General features: G+C 39.9%; 1 protein-coding gene across 6 annotated transcripts in view; it reads right to left on the reverse strand.

The window, feature by feature from the left end:
- The window catches only part of LOC150085649 (cilia- and flagella-associated protein 206), a 465016-nt gene that overhangs the window by 444393 nt on the left and 8309 nt on the right, over positions 1 to 12314 (reverse strand). For all 6 annotated transcript variants that reach the window (XM_090373411.1, XM_090373412.1, XM_090373415.1 and 3 more), the window contains exon 2: positions 723 to 844. In XM_090373411.1, coding sequence (XP_090229537.1) covers positions 723 to 830 — 108 coding nt within the window. In that variant the 5' untranslated portion in view covers positions 831 to 844. The remainder of the gene's footprint in view (positions 1 to 722; positions 845 to 12314) is intronic.

A 12314-nucleotide genomic window follows, 5' to 3' on the forward strand; every position in this document is an offset into this window, starting at 1 on the left:
ATAAAGTAGGATAAATTGAGTCTACAGAAGCTCTTACTTATATAGTATAAATTATTACAGAGGAAGGATATGTGAGGTGAGCAGATTTTTTTTTTTTTTTTTGCCTGATGCAGTATTGGTATGCTTACTTGCATTAATTGCCTCTATTAATACTAAATCATTTAAATGGTCTGACTTTGCATAGAATAGCCCTTTACAACTGGTAATAGTTGTAAAGAACTAATTTTATCAAGGTACTTGAGTTTTCTATAAGTTATGATGTTTGCAAACCAGGCATATGAAAGGAATTCTGATTGGTGTGCTGAAAGTGTTTAAGGGCTGAGTAAACTAAATTGTGTGACTGTTCACTCCTGATCACTGACATACACCAAAATTGCCTAAATTTAAATTGAGAGTAGATAACTAAACAGTAGATGCCCAACAATTTTCCTTTCACCAATGTGCAAGCAATGGTTGGAATAAACTCTCACCTGCTTTGCTGAGACCAAAATTTTATATAAATTTATGGAGAAAAATCGTAAGAAAATACTTTAAGGGAATGGGCAAATGAGACAAGAGAAGATGATATTAAGTAATTTCCCCTCCCCGGGCTAATTCTTCATTCTTGCATTATTAAGCAAATATGAGCAATACTTTTGTATTTATCTTTCAAAATATGAATGCAAGTGTACAAATTATTACTTATCAAAATTCACAGTAAATATCTTGCCCAAAATAATTACCATGAAAACAGCCAATGATTCTGACACAGATTCTCCTCTCTGAGCACATTCTTGAACAATACCTCTGATGATAAGTTTAATGATATCAGCTGTGTAATCAGCAGCCATATTACTTCTGACATCTAAAAAAGAACAAACCATGTAAAAACAAAGAAAACTGACTATCCCAAAAATATGATAGCAATTTTACATTAACATAGTATACATATATACAAAAATCCTTCCTCGATTATCTTTCATGTAATTTTACATTAATAACTCAAGCACTAAAACAAAAGAGAATGCAATTTATAAAATATTTCTTATTTATTCATTAATTCACCATCATTGGCAGTGATGGGGAAATTACACCAAAAGGGTGAAAAATCAATATTATTATTATTATTATTATTATATATTATTTCTCCTTAATGGGGGTTCCACCCCATGACGGGTATTGCTACCAAGTACACAGTGGTTGTTGTTATGTCTGGCGTTATTATTATTGTTATTATTATATTATTACTCCCTGATTGGGGGATCCACCTCGTGACGAGTATTGCTACCAAAAACACAGGGTGGTTGTTGTTATGTCTGGTGTTACTGTTGATCGAGAAACTCTCTGACTATCCTACAGGTGTTCAGGATTGCTACTTCCTTGTAGGTGTTTGCTGGGAGACTTATTGCTGCTAGGCTGTTATGTAGGGTCTTTAGCACCATACCTGTGGTTGACATGATGATCGGGATGGTTGTTACTTGTTGCATATGCCACACCTCTTTGATATCCTGTCTTAAGTTCGTGTACTTCCTGATTTTTCCCCCATGGGTTTTCTGCAGGTTGCTAGTGTTGGGTACCGTTATGTCAATCAGATAGGTAGCCTTTTCCTTCTTGTCCACAAGGGTTATGTCCAGTCTGTTGTGCAGGATTGTCCTATCCGTTATTATGGCGCGGTCCCAGTACAGCTTGTGGGTTGGGGTCTCTAGTACTGCCTGGGTTCCTACTTGTAGTATAGTACACTTTCTTCGACCAACTGGTATTTCCTTGATAGCTTCTGATGAATTATCCTGGCTACCTGGTCGTGTCTATGATGAGTGTACTCAGTCTGGGTGATCACCTTGCATCCCACAGCGATGTGTTGGATCGTTTCTGAGGCCAGGTGGCATCATCGACATGTGTCATTGGACACCCCGGGTTCCCTGGCATTGTATTTTCTATAGGTCCTGGTGTTGATGTCTTGGATGGGCTTGCCATCCAAGGTTACCTGGTCTTGGATGGCGAGCATGAATCCTTCAGTCTTGGGGAAGAGAATCCCACTCATGAGCCATGCACTGGAAGCAAATTTATCTATGTGATCTTGATGGAGATCATTGTAGTGTCTGGCATGGAGTGTCTTATCATTTATACCTCCTGGATGGTACCGGCGCCTCCGTAGCCAGGTGGGAAGAAGCAGCAGTGCGAAGCACACGCTTCTTGATTAGACAGGGGTTCAAGCCCGTCACCACCAAATATGGAGGATGTGGAAAGGTCAGGGAATGACCATCGCATATCCCGGAGCAATATGGCCTTAGTTGCTAATGCTCCTAAAAACCAAATAACAACAACCTCCTGGATGGGGGTACTCCTCGCTTAGGTTGAGTGGGGTATACCGCTTGTCTATCTTCCTTATGGCCTGGTGGAGTGCTGCTGTGTGTTTCTGGAAGTAATCCTTCAGGTTAACTATCGCTGTCTTCTGTTGCTCAATGAGGTCTATAAGGCCCCTTCCTCCTTCTTCCCGGGCAATTGTCAGTCTCTCCACGGCAGATTTCGGGTGATGCTGATGGCTCTTGGTCATCATAAGGGATGGACAAGTGGGAGAAGACAGTGGTAACCAATGGACACTGCTATTCGTGGACTAATGTTCTTAGTGGAGTCCCCCAGGTGTCCGTGTTGGGTCCATTGTTGTTTTCTGTATTTATCAATAATATTGATGAAGGTATATCAGACTTAATGCCCAAGTTTGCAGACAATACGAAGCTTGGCAGGGTTGTTACTGACACTAATGACAGTACACTACTGCAACAGGATCTAGAAAAGTTGTACAGGTGGGCTGAGTGGTGGCAACTGGAGTTTAACATTGACAAATGCAAAGTGCCACATATGAGTAACAGTTTTACATATCAACATATGTAACATATCAACTGTGCGGTTACTACACTCAGGGTAGTGGAGAATGAAAAAGACCTGGTGGGTAATTGTTCCATCAAATATGAAGTTTTCTGAGCAGTGCAGACAGGTGGTAAGAGTAGCTCATGGGGTCTTGTCAATGATATATAGGAATTTTGCGAACAGAGATAAGGAGGTGATTATCCCCTTGTATAAGGCAATGGTATGGCCACACTCTGAGTACTGATGCATTCAGGTGTGGAAGCATCATTTTAGAAAAGATGTAGAGCTGCTGAAAATAGTACAAAGAAGGCCATGAGATTAGTGAGTCGAACAATGGGTTCTTTCACCAAGAATGGCTTAAATTCTGCAAATTGCAGTCTGGTGACTAGATACCTGCAAGGTGATCTGAGTGAGATATATAAGGCCTTTAATGGTTTGAGCAAGCACAATGCTGATGGGATTCTTCCTCTTGCTCAAATTCTACACCTGAGGTGCATAAATTCAAATCAAGGAAAGACAGTCGTAGAATAGATGAGCAGGAATTTGCCTTTAGGCAGAGGGTGGTTGATTGTAGGAACAAACTTCCGTCTGTCATTGTGTGAATCAACAGCTTAAATAAATTCAAGGGTTTTTTTTTTTTTTTGGCTGATACTACATAAGCTTGTTTTCTTGCATCATATGCCATACTAATGATAATGCTGATTGTGTGTTAATGTTATTTGCAAAAAAAAAAAAAAAATAAATAAATATAAAAACAAGTATATTCACATTACAATACTGATAGTTAAATCTTTATTATAAAAATTAGATATGTAAACATACCATATGATGTCAAGATATATTTTTTCACCTAACGTTGCAAAAAATTATACTGGTATATTTAGACTAAACGTGAAACAGAGGTAGCTAACATCAGCTATTAAGTGCATATAGTTCGGTGAGTAGGTCTGTAATTGAAAAAAAATAATAATATTCAAGAATTAAAAAAAAAAAAACATTCTGACTAAAAATGAGAAAAGAAAATTGAACTTATTAAAACACAATAAAAAAAAAAAAGACACACCATTACTGGAAAACTTCTGAGTAGACAGGAAGAGTTGGCAAGTTTTAATAAAAAAAAATCCCCAGCTACTGGCAAAGGAGTTTCACTGTTCTAGTTAAAATGCATTTGTGTAACTGAAATACTGTAACTTGCATTTAAATTTAACTTGGATTTGGCTGCAAAAAAATCAGTGCAAAAAGAATTTTTGCAACAAAATTTCTGGACCAGTGTTGATTGATTGAAACTTTCTCTACTTTCATAAAAATATACTCTGAAGTGAAAAAAAAAATCTGAAGTGAAATGAAAGAAAACTGTTAAAAATCATTAGTATTAGTTTTGGCAACATGATGCAAGAAAGCGAAGCTTATACGGAAGCAACAAAAAAAAAAAAAAAAAATCTCCATCCTTACGATAATTTGTGCTATACTTGCTTATTAGGTTTTTCACAGAGTAAGTGTGTGAGAACAACAGTGAAGTGCACTATGACCACTTATGCAAATTTTTTTAGTTGTCCTGCTACACCTCAGAGATTTCTCCTTCCTCAAAAATAAAAGAAAAAAAAATTTATCTGCTCTGTATTTTATTATTATGAATTTTTCTCCTTATCAGATTTTTTCCTTCCTGCGACTTCTTGTTCAGAATCTTGGCTTCTTGGACTTCCATGTGTTATCTGGGAAGCTTAATGCTGCTAGATTCTTATGGAGGCACTTTGGTACCATGCCAGTGGTTGACATGGTGATCGAGAAGGTCATTACTTATTCCATATGTCACATTTCTTTGACATCCTGTCTCAAATGTGTATTTCCCAATCATCATTTCCTTCTTGTTAATGAGGGTTATGTCTGGTCTGTTGTGCAGGGTCATCTTGTCTGTTATTATTATGTGATCCCAGTATAGCTTGTAAGTAGTAATCTCCAGTACAACCTGGTGTTCATATATGTAATATGGCATACTTTCTTTGATCAACTGGTATTTTTGTGCTAGCTTCTGATGTGCTATTCTGGCAATTTAAAGGAGGCAAGAAAGCCTTGCCATAATTATGAGAATAACTTGGATTCACGGGAGGTTCCAATGAACTGGAGATGTGTGAATGTAGTCACAATTTGCAAATGGGTATCAAAAGTTGATATGAGTATTTATATAAGTGTTAGTCTACCTTCTGTTCCAGGGGAAATAATGGAGTCATTATTATTATTATCAGTCACATGGTGCAAGGAAACCTGAGGCTTATGCTGCACCAGCCAAAAAAAATTTCTGAGTTACCCTGAGTGAGTGAGTGAGTGAGTGAGTGAGAGAGAGAGAGAGAGAGTGTCAGAAGTAGAAAAGAGTCACCAAGAAAGAGAAGAATGATGATATCCAGCTCAGGACCCTGGGTGTGCCAAGCCCACACTCACCAGAGATGAGATTAAAGAAATAATGCCAAACCATCCACACAGGAATACAGTTATACTGTAGACAGGGCATGTATTTTTAAGTGGCAATCTTGTCTGACCAACCTGACTGGATATTATGATGCAGCAACCAAAGAACTAAATGCAAAAAATAATTCTGATATAGTAGTAGTAGTAGTAATGGCATGTGATGCAAGAAAGCAAGTGTATGAGCTTATGCAGCATCAGCCAAAAAAAAAAAAAAAATCACACCATTCCCTCCAAATGCCTGTCCAGTTCCTCCTTAAATTTATTCAACCTATCAACTTCTACAACGACAGATGGAAGTTTGTTCCAGCAATTAACCACCCGCTGGCTAAAGGCAAATTTCCGCACATCTATTCTACATCTGTCCTTTCTTAATTTGAATTTATGCCCCCTTAGGTTCGTAATCTGAACAAGTGGAAGGATCCCATCAGAATTCAGCATGCTCAACCCATTCAAGACTTTATACACCTCAATCAGATCACCGCGCAAGTGCCAAGTCTCTAGCCACTGCAATTTGCAGAACTTAAGCCTCTCTTGGTAAGAGGATCCCTTCATTCCCCTCACCAATCTTGTTGCCCTTCTCTGTACACACACAAGCAAATCTACATCCTTCCTAAAATGAGGCTTCCAGACCTGTACGCAGTACTCAAGGCGTGGCCTGACCATTGCCTTATACAGAGGGACAATCACCTCCTTTTCCCTGCTAGCAAAATTCCTATATATCATTGACAAAACCCCATGACCTGCCCTTGCAGCCTGTCTGCATTGCTCAGAAAACTTCATATCTGACTGCACAATTACTCCCAGGTCTTTTTCATTTTCTACCACCTTAAGTGTAGTACCACACGGTTGGTACGTTTCTCTGGAGTTACTTCTACCCATATGCAGTACTTTGCATTTGTCAAGAAACTTCAGTTGCCACTTCTTAGCCCATCTGCCCAAATTATCTAGATCCTGTTGCAGTAGCACACTGCCATTACTGTCATTAACAACCCTGCCAACCTTTGTATCATCTGCAAACTTCGACATTAAACCTGATATACCTTCATCAATATCATTGATAAATATACAAAACAACAGTGGACCTAACACCGAACCCTATAAGACTCCACTAATAACATTAGTCCACGAAGAGCAGCACCCACTGATTACCACCCTCTGTCCTCTTATACATGAACTTCAAGAAAGCTTTGGATATTGTTGTTCATTAAAGACTGCTGTACAAATTGGAGTAGTGTGGCATTAAATGGAAATTACTACTATGGATAAGGGAATGGTTGAGTTGGAGATGACAGAAAGTGCTTATTAATGACACTGCTCTTCATGGACTACGATTGTTAAAGAATTCCCTCAGGATTCAGTGCTGGGCCCATTGTTATTTTTATATATTTATTAATAATACTGACTAAGGTATTACAAGCTTAATGTTCTTAAGTTTGCAGATGATATATGCTGACAGTGTGGTTAATGACAATAATCAAGACAGGCTACTTGAAGCCTTATTGTAGGCTTCCAGGCTTGTGTGCATTACATATTTAGGTGTGATCTAGCAGATCTACATCTTTCCTGTAGGAAGGGTACAGATCTGCTGGTAAGGGCAGAAAGGACAACGAGATTGGCTGGGGAACAAAAAAGGTGACCATACCAAGAAAGGCTTCAGCAAATTGCAGTATCTGGAGACTAGGCACTTATGATGAAGTGATTTGATTGAGATGTTCAAGGCTTTGAATGGATTGAGCAAGCTGAGTGCTACTGGCATTCTTCATCTTGCTCAGACCACATGAGTCGGTATAAATTCCAATTGTGGAACAGTGATCGCAGGATAGATGTGCAGAAAAGTTTACCTTCCACCAGTGGGTTGACTTTTGGAACAATCTTTCCAACTGTTTTTGTGGAAATTGATAATTTGAGTAAATTCAAGGAAGAACTATACAAACTATTTTTTTCCCCCTTTGGCTGATGCTTTATAAGTTTGCTTCCTGCATCATTTGCTACTACTATCTTTATTTTAGTTTCAAAATGTCATAATTGTACTTTTAAGGAAAAATTTTTCATTTTAATGTAAAAAAACATGAAAGGAACACAATGGTAGTACATGATATTCGTTCTTTAGTACATGCATTTTTTGTTACTTTATCTCATGTTCCAGCACAATGTGGGTGTTATTATTTTAATTATCCATTTTTTTAATAAAACAATTTCTCTCCTTTCAAAAGTACGTGATGCTTCTGATAATGTTTTTAGACAAAACAATGGATGGGGGAATTTTTGTACACTGAGAAAAATGTAATTTATTTAGAAAAATTTTAAGTGATAAATCATAAACTCTAAATATTTTGAAAAAAAATAATCCATGCTCTCTCTCTCTCTCTCTCTCTCTCTTTCTCTCTCTCTCTCTAGGGGTAATTCAAAAATTTTTTTTTTTTTGGCTGGTGCAGCATAAGCCTCAGGCTTCCTTGCACCATATAGCTAATAATAATAATAATAAATGACAAGTAAGGTCCAGACAACAAAGAAAATAAACCTAAAAGTAAGCAAGATATACCCTGGAGCCTTTGAATTGACCTGTCTGTGTGTTGTGTATATATATTTTATATATACATATGTGGGCTAAATAATATGGAATGGAATGATAGTGCAATAATTTATTATAAGATATAAAGAAATGCCCTGGAGAAACTGCACAAGGCTCATGGGGTAGAATTTTTCTCAGCCTGGTCTGTGCTTGATTAGTGAAGAGACTGTTTCTACAGGGATGTGATACACTTAAATAGAAAGATTGCAAGAATATTTGCTTACGCTATCGAGGCAGCGTTAGGTGGATCGGAAAACTGCTCGCTTGGGAGGGGGGATTCACAGACTAATAGATTAACAGTAGCCGCAGGCATCAGTGAAAGTTTCTTGTACTGCTTCTATTGGAATGATCAGCAGCCTGGAAAGTGATGTGCTGGGAGTTATCATGGTACAAGTAAATAAACCAGCTGTGTTAGGATAACTAAGCATAAGAATATATGCATATATACTTGCATGTACACCAATGCTAGGAGGATAGTAAATAAATTTAATGAATTTGAGGTGCTGGTGAAGACAATGAAGGTGGATATTTTTGGGATATAAGAGATATGGTATCACACAGATATAAGGAATGCAGAATTGGAATTTAGGAAGTACAATGTGTACAGAAAGTAATGAGGGGTAATGCTGTTAGTTAAGCATAAAATCTAAGGAAGTGCATCCAGCTGACATGGGTGGGTAGTGCAATGTTGAGTTAGTTTGGTGTGACATAAGCACTGGGAAAGCAAATTTGAGAGTGGGAGTATGTTATAGGCTTAATGACTCTGATGACAATGAACAACTATAGAGGAATGGAGAAACACAGAGAAATAGTGGGCCAGTAAAAATCAGATTGTATTATAATGGATGATAATCCCCGATAATCCCATGGGCTCATATCTGGTGAGTATGGGCTTGATGCAACCGGGGTCCTGAGCTGGATATCAACATTCTTCTCTTTCTTGGTGATTCCCTTCTACTTCTCTCTCTCTCTCTCTCTCTCTCTCTCTCTCTCTCTCTCAGAGTAACAAAGAAATTTTTTTGGCTGGTGCATAAGCCTGGAGCTTCCTTGCACAATATGGCTAATAATAATAACCATCAGAGACTCAGAACAATGCTGAAAGCAAAGCTGAATGGAGGGAACACAGTTAAAGCCATAAATACATCTGCAGTCCTAGTGCTATCATACTCCTTCGGGGTGATAAATTGGACTAACACCGAGCTGGAGGATATCAAGAGAAAGACAAGGACAATGATGACAAAGAGCCGCCAACACCACCCAAAATCTACGATGGAGAGGCTGACAATTGCACGGGAAGGAGGAGGATGGGGGCCTGATAGACCTCATTGAGCAACAGAAGACAGCGATAGTTAACCTGAAGGATTACTTCCCGAAACACACAGTAGCACTCCACCAGGCCATAAGGAAGATAGACAAGCGGTATACCCCACTCAGTCTAAGCAAGGAGTCGCCCCCCAACCAGGAGGTAAAAGAGAAGCTAGAAAGATGGGCAGAGAAGACACTCCATGGCAGACACTACAATGACCTCCAAGATCACATAGATAAAACTGCTTCCAATGCATGGCTCATGAGCATGATGCTCTTCCCTGGGACTGAAGGATTCATGCTCGCCATCCAAGACCAGTGAACCAACAACAGGAACTATAGAAAATACATCACCAAGGAGCCCGGAGCATTCAATGACACATGTCAACGATACCACCTGGCCTCAGAAATGATCCAACACATCACTGTGGGATGCAAGGTGATCACCCAGACTGAGTACACTCATAGACACGACCAGGTGGCCAGGATAATACATCAGAAGCTAGCAAGGAAATACCAGTTGATCGAAGAAAGTGTACTGCACTACAAGAGACCCCAACCCACAAGCTTTACTGGGACCACGCCATAATAACGGATAGGACAATACTGCACAACAGACTGGACATAACCCTTGTGGACAAGAAGGAAAGGGCTACCTATCTGATTGATATAGTAAAGACAGGAGATAAAAGAGATGTGGCATATGCAAACAAGTAACGACCATCCCAATCATTGTGTCAACCATAGGTATGGTGCCAAAGACCCTAAATAACAGCCTAGCAGCAATAGGTCTCCAGCGAACACCTACAAGGAACTCCAGAAATTCGCAATCCAGAACACCTGTAGGATAATCAGAGAGTTCCTCGACCAACAGTAACACCAGACATAACAACAACCACCCTGTGTACTTGTCACGAGGTGGAACCCCCAATCAGGGAGAAATAATATAAGAGCAATAATAATAATAACAACCTGATAGATCCTGTAATTTTGGAAAAAATCAAGCAGGACGTGAGCGATCAACTACAAAGGAAAAAGAATACGGAACCAGAAGAGGAAGAACATACTACCACCAAACCAGAGAAGGAAGAGCAAGAAGAAATATAACCCACAGCAGCTGAAGAGGAAAGAGAGGAGGTCAAGATATCCAGAATAGAGGACAAGTGGAAGAAGGTCCTAACAGAATTCGAAGGAATCTACCCCACAAAGACTCATGTGATACTGAAGCAGAAGCCGAATAGCATCTCGTGGAGAATCACAGACCACCTCAATCGGCAAATAATATCGCATTACCTCAACAACAATGGTGCAACACTGGAGGTCATCCACACAGCCATGTATGTTGTTGCCGTAGCAGCCACTAGGAGCCCTGGAAGAGAAACGAGAGACCAGCAGCAGAAGAACCAAAAACAGAAGGAAGCGCCAGCTTGGGAAAGAAGACTTCAGCAAAAGATAGAAGAATTAAGAGTCAAGATAGGCCAATTGAAACAATACCAATGGGGCAATAGGAGTAAGAAATAATTGGAAAAGTGAAGTGCATCCACAAGTGAGATAGTGTCCACAGCAAACATGAGACAAAAAAAATCAGAGAATAGGGGAGTATTTGGACACATTGAAGCAGGATCTCCTTGCACTCAGGAAGAGACTGTGCCAAGAGAGCTCCCAGAGGAAAAAAACAACCAACACTTCGATGAGGACCAAAGAGGCTTCTACAGGAGTCTCAGAGAAGATGGGAAAGAAGGGAACGGACCAGAAGCAGATTGAGGAGTTTTGGGGAAAGATATGGAGCAGGAAGTAAGACATAACAGCCGAGCCCCCTGGATAGAACTAGAATGCAAGAAAACCCAGGATATACAAGAAATGAGAGAGTGGGAGATTTGGGAGGAAGAAATAAAACAGACGATCAAGAACTCTTACAACCGGCGAACTCCAGGAATTGATAACATCCACAACTACTGGTAGAAGAAGCTCACCTGCACACACACAAGCACCTAGCAGAGCAGTTCACTTGAATGATAAGACACTCGGAGATAATCCCGAAGTTTCTCACTGAAGGAGTCACATATCTGAAGCCTAAAGATGAAGATACAAGAAACCCGGCGAAACACTGGCCAATCACCTGCCTCCCAACAATGTACAAGATCATGACCAGTTGCATAACCAAGAAGATATCAGACCACTTAGAGAGTCAGAACATAATGGCCAAACAGCAGAAAGGATGCAAGCGGAGGAGCAAACGATGCAAGGAGCAATTAACCATAGATGCCACAGTTATAGAGCAAGCCTACAAGAAGCACCGCAACCTATACTCGGCCTACATCGATTACCGTAAGGCCTTTGACTCCGTTCCTTATAGCTGGCTAATACAGACCCTGAAGATCTACAAGGTCAATCCGATAGTGACAAACTTCCTAGGAGCAACAATGGCGAAATGGAGTACCACCATTAAGATCGAGAATATCACAGCCAGGCCAATCCCCATTAGAAGAGGAATCTTTCAGGGAGATGCTCTGAGCCAACTGTGGTTTTTTCTAGCACTCAACCCACTATCCACCATGCTCAACAGTAGCAAGTACAGATGGATATAACGTCAAAGAAGGAAAGAAGAGCCCGTATACCCTCACCCACTTGATGTACATGGATGACATCAAGCTCCATGCAGAAACCGAGAAGCAGCTCCAGCAATTACTCCAGATCACCGAAGAATTCAGCGATGATATTAGGATGGAATTTGGTCTAGAGAAATGCAAGACCCACGGATTGCACCAGGAAAAATTAGTCAACCGAAACTACCAGCTGCAGACTGGTAAAGAGGTCGAAGCCATAGTAGAGGGAGAGGCCTACAAATACTTGGGGATGATGCAGGCTCAGCAGTTACAGCACAAGGAAATTAAGGCCTGCTTGACCAAAAAATACCATCAAAGACTCAGAAGCCTGTGTGAAAGCAAAGCTGAACAGAGAGAACATAAAGAAGATAGACAATTGGTCTACCCCACTCAACCTAAGCAAGGATTCCCCTCTCAGCCAAGAGATTTTTTTCTGATTTATTTTCTTTTGAAGAGAAGCCATGGATGTTAGATGTAATTGGATGTGATGCCAGGTCTGCTAGTGAAGAAATTCAAGAAGA

This window comes from Mastigoproctus giganteus, chromosome 5 (assembly GCF_048544385.1).
Source record: "Mastigoproctus giganteus isolate SK-2022 chromosome 5, ASM4854438v1, whole genome shotgun sequence".
Classification (NCBI taxonomy): Eukaryota; Metazoa; Arthropoda; class Arachnida; order Uropygi; family Thelyphonidae; genus Mastigoproctus; species Mastigoproctus giganteus.